At 47.3% G+C, this 15,520-nt stretch overlaps 1 protein-coding gene and 1 pseudogene across 1 annotated transcript; both read right to left on the bottom strand.

Annotated features, from left to right (window-relative positions):
- Positions 1 to 3,605: 3,605 nt before the first annotated feature.
- Positions 3,606 to 5,106, bottom strand: LOC135235733 (mitochondrial uncoupling protein 2-like; annotated as a pseudogene).
- Positions 5,107 to 6,614: 1,508 nt separating this feature from the next.
- Positions 6,615 to 14,151, bottom strand: LOC135236474 (dicarboxylate carrier SLC25A8-like). The gene is made up of 7 exons (XM_064302899.1): positions 13,999 to 14,151; positions 13,250 to 13,718; positions 12,688 to 12,895; positions 11,791 to 11,988; positions 11,461 to 11,562; positions 7,316 to 7,496; positions 6,615 to 7,102 (listed from the first exon to the last, which is right to left on the bottom strand). The coding sequence occupies exons 2-7, from the start codon at positions 13,373 to 13,375 to the stop codon at positions 6,988 to 6,990; spliced, it is 930 nt and encodes a 309-aa protein (XP_064158969.1). The 5' UTR covers positions 13,376 to 13,718; positions 13,999 to 14,151; the 3' UTR covers positions 6,615 to 6,987.
- Between the last annotated feature and the right edge of the window lie 1,369 nt (positions 14,152 to 15,520).

Below are 15,520 nucleotides of genomic sequence, written 5' to 3'. Positions count from 1 at the left end.
TTATGACTGTATTGCAGAAGAGCCTCCAATTTCAAATATTCTGTTGTTAAGTAGATGAAGGTCATCATCATCGATGCAAGAGTTTCCCCTTCAAAGCATCTATAGAAATCTTGAGTGGCGCTATGAATCTTTTTTATACTGCCAGTAACATTGCTATTACAGTTCAGCAGACTTTGGAGTTGTAAGATTATACAATTAAAAGATAAAGATCTCAGAAGTACGGTGACAAGAATACTCTCACAAAAGACTGTTCGTCTTCAGAAGAAAGCTTGGCAGTTTTGACAGATTAATTTCCCAGATAAAATTCACCACGAGACAATGGCCAGATAAGCAAAGCCCTTCAGCTGGCTTTGCAGTGCTGTGGCTAATTTGCGAGCCCCCTCAAGCTTTCAAAAACTCCTCAGGATGCAAAATGCAGAGGGAAAATAATGAGTCGCTCCCCAACAGCCCCTGTGTTTGTGCGACTGTGTTGATCCTATCATCCTTCTTTTTTTTTTTTTTAAAGTTACAGTTGCCCAACTGCTACATCCAATTAACATTACCTACCCCCTCCTTGACAAGGGGATTCAGTCACGCAACTCAGAGTCTGCAATTGTGATGTCACAGAGGGGGGGGGGGGGGGGGGGGGTTGGAGCCATGCAGGTGCATCCGGCTGTGTCAGGATGAGGTCATCACAGAAGTGTGCCGTGTAGAGGCCCAGTGACAAATGGCCCGAGTGTTGTGAGCAGAAGGATCCGGGGAGGGCAGGACTCCTCTGAGCCTTGTGTGTAAGGTCGCAGAGAGCAGTCACCGCCGTTCGACGAACTGTTGTGAAAGCTGTCGAGGTTCGTTAAGACACGCGGTTGCATTCACGTGGACAGGCTGTCGGTGTGCTCAGCTGGCATCAGCAGAACCCATGGGAGAACTCTTTACCCTTTCTTCCTCTCCTTTTCCTGTGCCATCTCTCTCACACACATGCGAGCCACACATGTCCACTGTGGCAGTAAAAGGGATGTGCAATTTTATATTGACTAAATTTATTAAAATAAATATAATTTTTTCGATTAAAAATGACAAATTGTTTCATGTTTAAAGTAGCTAATAATATTGACACGTTCAGTTTAATTAACAGAAAGCTCAATGCCAAGTCTTGTTATATGTGCTCTATTCACACAGGGCCCAATGTAAAAACAAACCCTACGGTTAGCATCCAGTCAAGAATGGCTAAGATCAGTGGTGTCAAACTCGTGCCATGGAGGGCCGTGTGTATGCAGGTTTTCATTCCAGCCTCAGATCTTGATTATATAATTGGTTAAATTATTTGCTGAATTAGGGATGCAGGTTTGTGCACAATGGTGACCCGACGTCTATGGTGACCCGCATTGTCTAAATAAAAATTTTCTTATATTCTGTGCTTCAATGCAGTTAAACGCATATGGCTGAATGAGTAATTGGACTCAATTAAGGCAGCATTAATTGGTTGGAATGAAAACCTGCATACACACGGCCCTCCATGGCACGAGTTTGACACCACTGGCTAAGATGATTGAGTATCTACAGCAGAGGTGTCCAATCTTATCCAAAAAGGGTGGTGTGTGGGTTCAGGTTTTTCTTTTAGCCCAGCTATAAGAGATCTGAGTCTACTAATCAAGGTCTTAAGACCATGATTAGTTAATTGGTTGAATCAGGTGCCATAGTGCTGGCTTAAAACAAAAAACCTGTACCCGAACCAGCCTTTTGTGGGATGAGATTGGACACCCTCTAAGTCAGTGGTTCTCATGGCCAGAAGGGCTGGTGGGTGCAGGCTTGTAGCATACCACTGATTCTACTAATCAAGGTCCTTAGAAAGACTCCAAGGTTGATTAGTAGAATCAGGTGTACGCTTGTTGGACAAGCCTGCACACCCAGCCTCTGCCAGAACCCTGCTTATTAGAGAGCTGGCAATGCCCTCTGCCTTCAACTGCTTGTGTGAAGCATAATAATGTATAGCCTCAATACTGAATATCATGTTGACACTTGATTTTCCCGAAGGATCGGAACTGATGGACAAAATTGAGTCGAAGACTACAATCGAATGGCTTTTTTTGCCTTAAGTTTACTGCCACAGTCGATCAACACCACCACCCGATATAAACACGTTGGCCTACTTCAAATTGAAAGAGCGGTAATTGCTTCGTGTTTAAAACGTTTGCGGTTCTTGTATTGCCAACTTTTTGCCAGCAGAGGGCGCTTTGCATTCACTTTCGGTTGCCATGCGAACCCTATTTACAGGTGGTGTTTTGTGTGATTCATGAAGCGTACCTTGTATAACAACTACAGTATTTACCTTTAATTTTTAAAAATCCACTCTAATCTTTGGTACGCAAAACACGAACCAAATGCAGATATGGACTTTGCTTCGTTTGTTTTAATGCGTGTTTAATTCTGCTGTTCGTAAAGTTTTCAAGCTTTTTCTAAAGATGACACTATAGGCTACTTAAAAACCTAAGATCCTCGCAGCAAGCTCAAATATAAAAGATAAAGGAAGATAATGAAGAAATCAAACACATGATAATGAGTCAAACGTGCATTGTGTTAAGTTAAGGAACAAATTATGAAACGAAACACGTGTTCAACAACCTAATTAGGAGCTTATTGATTTGCCGCTGTCTTTCGATTTTAAAAAAGTTGCTGCTTTTTATGTAGTTGTCTTCAATGTAGCACAATATGAACATGGGAATGTTAGCCATAATATGGTTTAAGAGGGTAAATAATCCCTCTAAACAGGAAAAAGCACTCGTGAGAAAAATCAGCATCTTGTTAAAATTACGGGATTGCTATTGCGGTTGGAACGAAATCGCATTTACACAGGGAGGCTTCAGGACAAAATTTGGAAACCCCATGTGTTAAACTAACTTTGGACAGTCCTGAGTCAGTGTGACTTTTGTACCTCCAGCACCATGCATTCTGCCATCTGGGTAACCTGGTTTCTTTTACATGGTAATGTTCCTGTACTGCACGCGGATAGAGGGGCCTGTGACCCTTCACCCCTGCTTATACTCTGAGTACACGGTGAAGCTTGCATTATGTAAGAAGATCAAAGGTGGGTAGTCTCAACCTTCCCTGGCATGCTATGTTATTTTGAAGCAAGGAGTGGGGCGTCCCAAGTTTAAACAAATGTAGTTTTTGCATTTTTGGACCTGGCCTTTCCCCTTTGTTTCCAATTCTGTTTTGAAACAGTTGTGGATATGGGTATATTGTTTGAAGTATTAAAATGCATGTGTTGTCTTAATGGGATTTCTTTTCCTTGCAAATTGTGGGGGGGGGGGTGTTCTCCACTTTATTTCTGTGTTAACTGTAGTTGAGTTGCCACTGAGTTGAGGTTTGTGCTTGCTTCATGTTTATCTATTTAGGGCGACTAAGTTTGGAAAACGACCAAGTAGTTATCATTCACATCTGGGATTTCAGGTTTTTTTTCTTGGATTTAGAAACTTGGATTTAGAAATTGTTGAGCAAAGAGAATGTTGGGGGGGGGTGTTTTTCCAACAATGACCATTTATAAAAAAAATTATATTTGACCTAGGAATCACTTTGACTGGTGATTTGTCTAACATAATATCAGAAACTCAACGGGGAAAAACCTTGACAAGATTGTATGTAGAATTACATGTATTTATTCAGTTATAATTCTGCAATGAGAATTTTAATAATTGATATAGCCTTCAAGTAATACAGCACACTGTGCTTTACAGACAATTAAAGGAGAGGTAAAAGTAAGAACATTAAGAGATGCAAATGGAAAACCTTAAGATCAGGTGTGAAAAAATACAGAAAATACAAACAAACAAAAAATACAAACAATTTGACATTACAAAAGGCAGGACAGGGCATATATAACACAGACAATAGCAAAAACAGAACAAAACAAACAAAAAAAGCGGTAAAACTTTTAAACCCAACAAAAAAAAAGCAAGCTTATAAAGTCCTCAAATGAGATTTGACCCTGAGTGGGTTAGAAAGGTTCCTCCAGCTCTCAGTTAAGAATGCTCTGCCTGACGGCAGGAAGTCCAGTTTGCAGTCCGGCTCTTCTCTGCCACAGACGCACCTGTGGTCTCTCCGTTTCGTCGTCACGGAGATGGAATATTGGGCCAGCAGCCCTGTGCGCTAGGCTAACATGTTGTCCAGTGCTGTGACATCTCACTGGCTGGCAGAGCAAGACAGCGCACATGCAACACAGGTACGAGCGTCTGCAAGGGGCTCAAACCCCGCCCTCAAATTAACGTCCACGGACATCCCAGTGCCCAAAAGGGGGGGGTTTAGGAGCTCAATTTGGGGATTCCCAGGACTGCTGTGTCCTCATCACGGCCCTCTTGATCTGCTCGTAAGAGACGAACATCACGATGTTCCACGAGCCCAGGCGCAGGAAAGACGGCATGAACCTAGAAGAGGAAGAGGGGGCAGTTACTAACTGTCCATTGTCCCTTTCAAATAAATAAATAAGATGGAGTATAAACTCATTAAAATGGAAGAACAGAATAAGAGCGCTTGTAATTAGTTGCCACCTCGCACCCCCCCCTCCCCTCCCCTCCCCTCCCCTCCCACTCCCACTCCCACTCCCACTCTACAGCCTCCCCCCTCCCCCCCGTTACCCACCCCTTGTAGAACGCCGTGGGGCCCTCCGTCTTCAGCATGGTGGCGGCGCAGCGCACGGCGCTGCCGTACTGCCCGGGGGGCGAGTTCATGAAGCGCGTCTTCACCACGTCCACCGGCGACGCCACGATGGTGGTGCAGAAGCGCCGCCGCGAACGCGGCGGTGAAGTGGCACGGCAGGCTGTCTGTGGGAAACCAACTCGTCAGAAGTGTAACCAACTCGTGTGCTTCGCGTCTGCTACCGGTTCCGTTGCGTGAGAAGTAGATTTTAAAGTTTTTACTTGTATTGCGTGCAGTAGGGTTTACGCGGTTGTCGAATATTTTAGAATATATAGAATTGCTTGTAATTGAGGTCACGTGCGTCGGTTAGGAATTTTAGGAATTCTATTGATTTATTGTTTTAATGGTGTCATTAGTTTCAGGTGCATTTGCACAATAATAGGGCTTTTAGAGCGCGCATAGCGTCGCTCCGTCACATTTTATGCGCTCCCTCCCCATCCCAGTATGCTCTCTCCCCTTCCGAACCCGCTTCCAGCGTCGCGGGCCCCCACGACAGAGAAACCCATCCAACCTCCGCGACCTGCAACCAGCTACCAGCCAGAATGCCACCCTCGCTGGGGACTCTGGAACTGCCAGTCGGCAACCCGAAAAGCCGACTTCATCTCCGCCTACGCTTCCCACCTGTCTCTCCAGTTCCTGGCCCTCACAGAGACCTGGATCAGCCCTGACAACTCTTCTACCCCAACCGCGCTATCCTCCTCATTCTCATTCTCCCACACACCCCGGCCATCAGGCCGTGGTGGTGGCACAGGTTACTTCTCTCCCGCTCCTGGAATTTCTCTGTTCTCCACTCTCACCTCTCTCTGTCCAGTTTTGAACACCACTCTGTACATGTGACTCACCCATCTAACCTGTTTATTTCTGTCATCTACCGCCCCCAGGTCCCCTGGGAAATTTTCTGGATGAGCTTGACATCCTGCTCAGCTCCTTCCCTGAGAATGGTGCCCCCCTCATCCTCCTCGGAGACTTCAATATTCACCTTGAAGCCTCCCAGTCTGCAGCCTTCCTTCCACTACTCCACTCCTTCGACCTCTCCCTCCAGCATTCTCCCCCAACCCACAAGGCTGGCAACCTCCTCGACCTCGTATTTTTGAGGAACACCACCTGCACTGGCCTAAACGTCACCCCTCTCCATACCTCTGATCATCATTTTGTTTCCTTCTCACTCCCCTTCCCTCCCACCCACACCCCTTCTCTCCACCCAGCCCTACCGTCTCTGTCCGCCGTAACCTGTGCGCCCTTTCTCCCTCCTCTCTTGCCCCTTGTGTCACTGCCTCCCTCCCCCTCTTGATGTCTTCTCTGCCCTTCCCTCTGACTCGGCCTCTGACACCCTGCTATCATCACTCTCCACTGCCATTAATACCCTCTGTCCTCTTGTCTCCAGGCCCACACGCCCATCTCCTCCATGCCCGTGGCTGACTGACGTTCTGCGATCTTCCAGGACTGCCCTGCGTGCAGCAGAGCGGAACTGGAAGAAGTCTAGAATGCCAACGGACCTCTCTGCCTACCAGTCCCTACTGAACTCCTTCTCCTCAGCAGTTGCCACTGCCAAGGCAACATACTACCACTCTAAAATACACAAATCTATTGCTAACCCCAGGCAACTGTTTTCAATTTTCTCCTCTCTCCTCAGTAAACCCTCACCTCCAACTCAGACCTCCCTTACTGCTGAAGAATTCGCAGCCTTCTTCGAAGCAAAGTGTTTATCTAAATTTTGGGGGACTAAGTTTGGGGGGGGAAAAAGCCCAAATGAAATACCTTCACATTGGATTTTGGTTTTTTTTTTTTGGATTTGGGGAAAATTTTTGGGTTTTTGAAATTGTTGAGCAAAAAAGGAAGAATTTTTTGGGGGGGGGGTTTTTCCAACAATGACCATTTTTTAAAAAAAAATTAATTTGACCTAGGGAAACACTTTTTACTGGTGATTAAAAAAGCGGTAAAACTTTTAAACCCAACAAAAAAAAAGCAAGCTTATAAAGTCCTCAAATGAGATTTGACCCTGAGTGGGTTAGAAAGGTTCCTCAGCTCTCAGTTAGAATGCTCTGTCTGACGGCAGGAAGTCCAGTTTGCAGTCCGGCTCTTCTCTGCCACAGACGCACCTGTGGTCTCTCCGTTTCGTCGTCACGGAGATGGAATATTGGGCCAGCAGCCCTGTGCGCTAGGCTAACATGTTGTCCAGTGCTGTGACATCTCACTGGCTGGCGGAGCAAGACAGCGCACATGCAACACAGGTACGAGCGTCCGCAAGGGGCTCAAACCCCGCCCTCAAATTAACGTCCACGGACATCCCAGTGCCCAAAAGGGGGGGGGTTTAGGAGCTCAATTTGGGGATTCCCAGGACTGCTGTGTCCTCATCACGGCTCTCTTGATCTGCTCGTAAGAGACGAACATCACGATGTTCCACGAGCCCAGGCGCAGGAAAGACGGCATGAACCTAGAAGAGGAAGAGGGGGCAGTTACTAACTGTCCATTGTCCCTTTCAAATAAATAAATAAGATGGAGTATAAACTCATTAAAATGGAAGAACAGAATGAGAGCGCTTGTAATTAGTTGCCACCTCGCACCCCCCCCCCCTCCCTCCCCTCCCCTCCCACTCCCACTCCCACTCCCACTCTACAGCCGCCCCCCTCTCCCCCCCGTTACCCACCCCTTGTAGAACGCCGTGGGGCCCTCCGTCTTCAGCATGGTGGCGGCGCAGCGCACGGCGCTGCCGTACTGCCCGGGGGGCGAGTTCATGAAGCGCGTCTTCACCACGTCCACCGGCGACGCCACGATGGTGGTGCAGAAGCCCGCGCCGAACGCGGCGGTGAAGTGGCACGGCAGGCTGTCTGTGGGGAAACCAACTCGTCAGAAGTGTAACCAACTCGTGTGCTTCGCGTCTGCTACCGGTTCCGTTGCGTGAGAAGTAGATTTTAAAGTTTTTTACTTGTATTGCGTGCAGTAGGGTTTTACGCGGTTGTCGAATATTTTAGAATATATAGAATTGCTTGTAATTGAGGTCACGTGCGTCGGTTAGGAATTTTAGGAATTCTATTGATTTATTGTTTTAATGGTGTCATTAGTTTCAGGTGCATTTGCACAATAATAGGGCTTTTAGAGCGACGCATAGCGTCGCTCCGTCACATTTTATGCGCTCCCTCCCCATCCCAGTATGCTCTCTCCCCTTCCGAACCCGCTTCCAGCGTCGCGGGCCCCCACGACAGAGAAACCCATCCAACCTCCGCGACCTGCAACCAGCTACCAGCCAGAATGCCACCCTCGCTGGGGGACTCTGGAACTGCCAGTCGGCAACCCGAAAAGCCGACTTCATCTCCGCCTACGCTTCCCACCTGTCTCTCCAGTTCCTGGCCCTCACAGAGACCTGGATCAGCCCTGACAACTCTTCTACCCCAACCGCGCTATCCTCCTCATTCTCATTCTCCCACACACCCCGGCCATCAGGCCGTGGTGGTGGCACAGGTTTACTTCTCTCCCGCTCCTGGAATTTCTCTGTTCTCCACTCTCACCTCTCTCTGTCCAGTTTTGAACACCACTCTGTACATGTGACTCACCCATCTAACCTGTTTATTTCTGTCATCTACCGCCCCCAGGTCCCCTGGGAAATTTTCTGGATGAGCTTGACATCCTGCTCAGCTCCTTCCCTGAGAATGGTGCCCCCTCATCCTCCTCGGAGACTTCAATATTCACCTTGAAGCCTCCCAGTCTGCAGCCTTCCTTCCACTACTCCACTCCTTCGACCTCTCCCTCCAGCATTCTCCCCCAACCCACAAGGCTGGCAACCTCCTCGACCTCGTATTTTTGAGGAACACCACCTGCACTGGCCTAAACGTCACCCCTCTCCATACCTCTGATCATCATTTTGTTTCCTTCTCACTCCCCCTTCCCTCCCACCCACACCCCTTCTCTCCACCCAGCCCTACCGTCTCTGTCCGCCGTAACCTGTGCGCCCTTTCTCCCTCCTCTCTTGCCCCTTGTGTCACTGCCTCCCTCCCCCTCTTGATGTCTTCTCTGCCCTTCCCTCTGACTCGGCCTCTGACACCCTGCTATCATCACTCTCCACTGCCATTAATACCCTCTGTCCTCTTGTCTCCAGGCCCACACGCCCATCTCCTCCATGCCCGTGGCTGACTGACGTTCTGCGATCTTCCAGGACTGCCCTGCGTGCAGCAGAGCGGAACTGGAAGAAGTCTAGAATGCCAACGGACCTCTCTGCCTACCAGTCCCTACTGAACTCCTTCTCCTCAGCAGTTGCCACTGCCAAGGCAACATACTACCACTCTAAAATACACAAATCTATTGCTAACCCCAGGCAACTGTTTTCAATTTTCTCCTCTCTCCTCAGTAAACCCTCACCTCCAACTCAGACCTCCCTTACTGCTGAAGAATTCGCAGCCTTCTTCGAAGCAAAGGTCACACTCATCCGCAGCTCCCTTGACCCTCCCGACTCCCCACCCTTCCCTCCCCCATCCCCTCTATGACCCTCCCCACATTCTCCACCTTCTCCCCACTCTCTCTCCCTGATGTCTCCCAACTCTTGCTCTCCCACCGTCCCACCACCTGTGCCCTTGATCCCCTCCCCTCTACCCTCCTCCAGCTGATCTCACCAGAGATCATCCCCTTCATCGCCCACCTGATTAACTCCTCCCTGACTTCTGGCACCTTCCCGTCATCTTTCAAAAGAGCCCACATCACCCCCATTCTGAAGAAACCAACACTGGACCCCTGCCTCACCCAAAACTACAGACCGGTATCCCTTCTTCCATTCCTATCTAAAACTCTCGAACGTGCTGCGTCTAACCAACTTTCCTCTTTTCTTTCTAAACATAACCTCCAAGACCCTCAGCAGTCTGGTTTCAGACCCGGTCACTCGACGGAGACTGCCCTGCTCTCCGTCACTGAGTCTCTCCACGCAGCACACGCAGCATCCCGTTCATCTGTCCTAATTCTTCTTGACCTCTCAGCTGCCTTCGACACCGTTGACCATCCTACACTTCTGTCTTCCCTGACAAAATTGGGAATTTGCGGACCAGCCCTCAACTGGATTGCGTCCTATCTCTCCGGCCGCTCCTTCCAGGTTGCCTGGGCCGGTGCAGTATCAGCTCCTCGTCCCCTCACAACTGGGGTCCCTCAGGGCTCTGTCCTTGGTCCCCTCCTCTTTTCCCTGTATACTAGGTCCCTTGGCCCTGTTATTGCCGCCCATGGCATGTCATATCATCTCTATGCAGATGATATTCAACTTTTCTACTCTTTCTCTCCCACAGACACTCAGGTCTCCGATCGCATATCCGCCTGCCTGAGTGACATCCAGAGCTGGATGACCAAACACCAGCTCAAGCTCAACACAAACAAAACGGAACTTCTCCATATTCCTTCTCTTACCTCTCCCACTTCTCATCTCCCCATTTCTTTAGGAGACACTCCCTACACCCTTCACAGAGTGCCCGAAATCTTGGAGTTGTGCTCGACAACAGGCTGTCACTCTCTGAGAATATCGCGGCAACCACCCGGTCGTGCAGGTTCATCCTGTACAATATCCGCAGAATAAGACCACTCCTCACCAATTATTCCACACAGCTCCTGGTCCAGGCCATGATACTGTCACGTCTGGACTACTGCAACTCCCTCCTGGCTGGCCTCCCAGCATCAGCCACCAGACCCCTTCAGCTCATCCAGAATGCAGCAGCACGTCTGGTTTACAACCTCCCTCGTGACTCCCACGTCACTCCCCTCCTCATCTCCCTCCACTGGCTACCAGTGCAAGCTCGCATCCGGTTTAAGACACTGGTGCTTGCTTTCCAAGCAGTCAAGGGGTCAGCTCCTGGTTATCTGCAGAAGATGATCAGACCCTACAAGCCGGCCAGATCGCTCCGATCGGCTACTACAGGGCGGCTGATTCCTCCCCCTACACGAGCAGCAACAAGGTCTCGACTCTTTGCAGTTCTGGCCCCACGATGGTGGAACGATCTTCCAGTGGAGGTCAGAACAGCAGAGTGTCTGAGCACCTTCAAACGGAAACTCAAGACGCACCTCTTCTCTGTGTACCTCTCTCCTCTTCCCTAAACCCCCTCCCATAACTATAAAAAAAAAAAAAATTTTGTTCAGACTATCTTGTTTCTCCTTATTGTATGCATCATAGTAAAGGCTTTTTATCTACATGTTGTTCAATGGACTTAAGCGGACTTGATCCTGAGTTTGGTTACTCTGTTGTAAGTCGCTCTGGATAAGAGCGTCAGCTAAATACCTATAATGTAATGTCTATAATGAAACGCACGGCGGCGCCGCCGTTAGCGCTGGGAGCCTCCTGAGATTACGTAACGTGGCAGCTGCGCTTCAGTCCGTGTATCTTTATAGCTTAAAGCTGGGGGGGCAGCGTACGTTCAGTGTAAAACGGGTAAGGAGCTAGTCTTGCAACTTAGAGGTCACAGGTTCGATTCCAAGGTAAGACTCTGCTGTTGCACCCTTGAGCAAGATACTTCACCTGCATTGCTCCAGTATACAATGGATGCAATGTAAGTGCTATGTAAAAAAAAAAAAAAAAAAAAGTTGGGTAAGTTGCTTTGGATAAGTGCCTTTAATGTAATGTAAAGCCCCTTTTGTTTTGTTATGCACATTGTATGTCAGTCAAAAATTTGACTTTGACCCCAGCAACATTGTCTGGCTAAACTTATTGCCAAATCATTTGCACATTGTGAATGACACTGAAAAGTACACGGAATCATACAGAATAATACACTGTACATATTTACAAATCTCTTAAGGAAGTTATTCTTGGGGTTCCATTAGAAGGCTTACCTGTCATGAGGTCGTACTTTAAGATGAGCTCTTTGATGATGTCATAGGTGACCAGTTCTGCACAGTTCACAATGGCATTGCGCGTTATGTTTGGCAGGCAACCTGAGACAGTGAGAATATGCACAAATGTAATTACATTTTGCGCTTGTCATTTTCTTTCTATTGGTTTAAAAAAGACTACATTTAATATTTTCAAAGCAAAAGCAATTTTTGTCCATCATTGTGTGGTAATCGGTTATAGTAAAACCAATAATGGCGGAAAGTGATCTTGAACGTCACATGACTTCACAGGTAAACCGAGTGAAGGTGAGGGGGGGGGGGGTCCAGTACCTTTCCAGAGGCCCCTGACCCCCTCGTCCCGCGCGATGGTCCTGTAGGCGTCCATGGTGCCGCTGTAGCGCTTCATCCCGTCGGCCGGGCGCACCTGGGCCTGGAAGCGCACCTTCACCACGTCGGTGGGCTGGGCGAAGGCCACCGCCATCGCCCCCGTGGTGCAGCCCGCCATCAGCCGACTGACGATGCCAGCGCCTGGAGGGAGGGGGAGGGGTAGGGGGACAGATGTGAGCGGCTTTTCCACGGCCCGATTCAGAGAAGCAGACATACGCACACAATAAAACACTTCCATGAAAGGCACTCCATAAAATAAATCCCCTATTATTATCACTACATTACACTACAGGCATTTAGCAGACGGTCTTATCCATAGCGACTTACACAACTTTTAAAAAAAAAAAATTTTTTAACATAGCATTTACATTGTATCCTGTTATACAGCCGGATATATACCGAAGCAATGCAGGTTAAGTGCCTTTGCTCAAGGGTACAGCGGCAGTGTCCTACTGGGGAGCTGAACCTGTGACATTCAGGTTACAAGCCCAACTCCTTAACAGACCTGGGTCAAATACGTATTTGTTTTGGATTCAAATACTTTTCTACTCTTTACTGACCTTGTCTGGTGTATTGGAACCAATTAAATACTCTCAAAAAGTGCAAAACCCTGCCTTCTGGTCATACTGGCAGGCTGAATTACACCAGGCAAAAATGAACTGAGCACAGAAAAGTATTTGAATCCAAAACAAGTACTGTACGTATTTGGCCCGGGTCTGCTCCTTACCCATTACACTACACTCCGCCCTTATCAGTGATGTGGCTGCAGCGCGGGCAGTGGTTGGTGGTTGACGGTGGTGGTGGTTGATGGTTGGTGGTTGACGGTGGTGGAAAGCTTACTCTCCGATCCTCTCGTGTAGAACTGCTTCATGGAGTCGTAGAGGCCGATGCGGACCGAGGCGAAGCTCATCTGCCTCTGCAGCCCGGCCACCAGCCCGCTGTACAGGCTCCTCGGGCCCTCCATCCTCACCATGGTGTTGATGGTGCCAAACACGCCCCTGTACCTCGTCCCTTTGGCCCCCTCTGCTGGCTGGGCCTCCCCCTGAATCTGGAACACACACACACACACATACATAAGGTAAGGGTCATGGGGTGCAGCTCCAAAAAACTGGGATTTATGGTGTACGTGTTCGATAAAAAGAGCTCCGAAAGGATTCTGAGATCCACCAAGAGTAGGATTGTAGAACGTGTTTGTCCAAAGTTATTTATACTAAACAAAATCTGTGTGGATAACACACTGACCTGTGTATCTGTCTGTAGGTAAACGGTGAGCACTAGGTACCGTTTGGTAGGAACATGGCAAGCATTGTTGGTCTGACTGGCTGGTCTTATTATGTTAGGTTATGTGTTGGTAGTCCTGGTCATGTTTTGCATGCTTTGAAAAACATCTGCCTTTCCTCACCTGAAGCCTGACTTTGGCCGTGTCTAACGGGAAGGTGACCAAATCGGCGATGCAGCCTGCCGTCCCTGCCCCAAAGAACTTGACGGTTGCCGTGGGGGCCAGGTCTGTGGGTCTCATTCCAACCATGACTAAACCGCTGTGTAGAAAATCCAAAAACAAAAAAGCTGTCGCACCGGCTCTTTTCAATGTGAACTGAACGCTCAGCTATGGTCCACTTGTGTTTGAGCAGGGCGTAAAAAGCAGTCTAGGGTTTCTGCATGTTGTGCATGACCGGAGAAAAGTAAGTCTTTATACTGATCTTCCTTTAATGAATCCTTTGGAGTTTTCGGTTACCAAACAGGTCAGAGCTGGTCCAGTCTCAGGTTTCAGGCAGTGGGAAGTTTCTCCGTTCAGAGTGCTGGCCAACTATACCGTTTTTGGCCATAAAACTGATTAAGGTACAGCGCGAAAGCAACATACCACTTCCTGCCTGTGAAACGACAAATAATGACAGAATGAATTAAAATCAGTCTGTTAATGGTTAGCTAATCTACTGTTTTACGGTATATTTCAAAATAGGCATACTAATCCAAGCAGTGTATTAACTGTGAACTGCAAACCTGTCTTAAAATTTAAACTGTACCGCAAAAGCAGTACAACACATTTTAACATGTGCGAAATACAATGTGTGGTCTACATTCAAAAAGCACAGTAACATAAAACAAATATTTCTGTTAAACTAAAATACACATTATTCGATGTGTTTTTACCTGATTGAATTTAATGTCATCCAATGTTTCGGATTCAAAATACGGTTGAAAAAGGATCCGGAAGCTTATTCCACTGAGCAATTTCTGCGTTTCTTGCTGTGTGAAGAAACCCTCTCAATTTATACACCTTGTCCTCTGACGTGCCAAGTGTACACCCTGTCATCCGTGCCCCCGGTATTGCTCCAAACGTGTTTACCAGTTTTCTCACGTGACGCAACAAACGACATGCATAAGGTGTCATGCGTATCGTTTATTTTTAAATAACGTAAGTGTATTTGTAGTTTGCTTAGTAGACAGAATTGGCAATAATTCGAAATGAATTCGGGTTCAGTTATTCCATAGTTTTAGTTAATAAAACTATAAATGTGCGGTACGACACTGGACACCCCAGAAATAGAGCGCAAAAATGATTTTGTGATGGACTGGTGTTTGCTTTGCGTCGTCGCTGATGCTTGATTTGTGCTCAGAGGTACCAGTGATGTTTACTAGCCTACCTGAACAATTATTCTGCAGTACAGTACAGAACAACAGTGATAGCAATCGTTTTATAGGGGCTGGCTTCATTTCACCTTTGGGGGAGACACACTGCTGGATCTCCGAGGCTCGCGGAGTCAAACGTCAAAGCTCACAAGCATACTCAAAAGTCGGGGACCAATTGTGAAAATATTGGGGTGACATGTCTCCATGTCTCCCCCCCAAACCTGCGTGTATCGTTTTACGTTTATGTTAGTGGTTTTGCAAAGCGACATTGAAATACTTGGAGTAAGATATATATTTATAACATTAATTTTCAAACAATTAAAAGTGTACATGAATGACTAAGAGTGTCTCTGTGACACTCGCCTTGCCATATCCTACGTGAAAGACTAAGATCTAAGACTAAGATATAAGATTGAACACCTATAAGATTCAGTGGCACGTGTTCTTTGAAGACTGTGACATTCGTTAAGGAACCTCCCTCTCGGATCCTCCTGTTTCTTTTTTTTTCCGCCGAAGTCGAGCTCAGCAGGTGTCTCCTGACTGAGGCGGGTAGTGAACTGCCAACCAATCAAACGCGAGGGCTCGTCCTGCCGGCTCAAGTTTTAAAAATGGCAATTAATTTCGGTAATAACCGGTTGTTACTGTGTGTCAGGGTCACAGCCGTTGAAACCTCTGTACGGGGCATCCCGCAATGCCACGTATGTACAGAAACGTCAAAGACAAAAAACGTTAAAAATGGATCAACTGGGCATAAAGTCAGAATATGACGCACCTATTTGGCATTATCTAGAATACAGGTTTAAGAATTACAGTACCAAGAATACTGCTTGTGTTGGAGATTGAAACATAATTCTGGAAGAGCTTGCCTAGAGCAGAATTTTCAATGATTATGACCTGTAAGGAAAAGTATTGCATGTTTTTTTTGTTAAACCTACACTGCCTTTGATTTGATATACTTCAAAATTATTCACATAGAAAATGAACGTAGAAAAAATGTACATTTACATTGTATAAATATTTCAAATATCTTGAAACAAACACT

This window comes from Anguilla rostrata, chromosome 12, assembly GCF_018555375.3.
Source record: "Anguilla rostrata isolate EN2019 chromosome 12, ASM1855537v3, whole genome shotgun sequence".
Classification (NCBI taxonomy): Eukaryota; Metazoa; Chordata; class Actinopteri; order Anguilliformes; family Anguillidae; genus Anguilla; species Anguilla rostrata.
The sequence above is the reverse complement of the archived record's forward strand: the minus strand, read 5'-3'. Positions and strand labels throughout refer to the sequence as shown.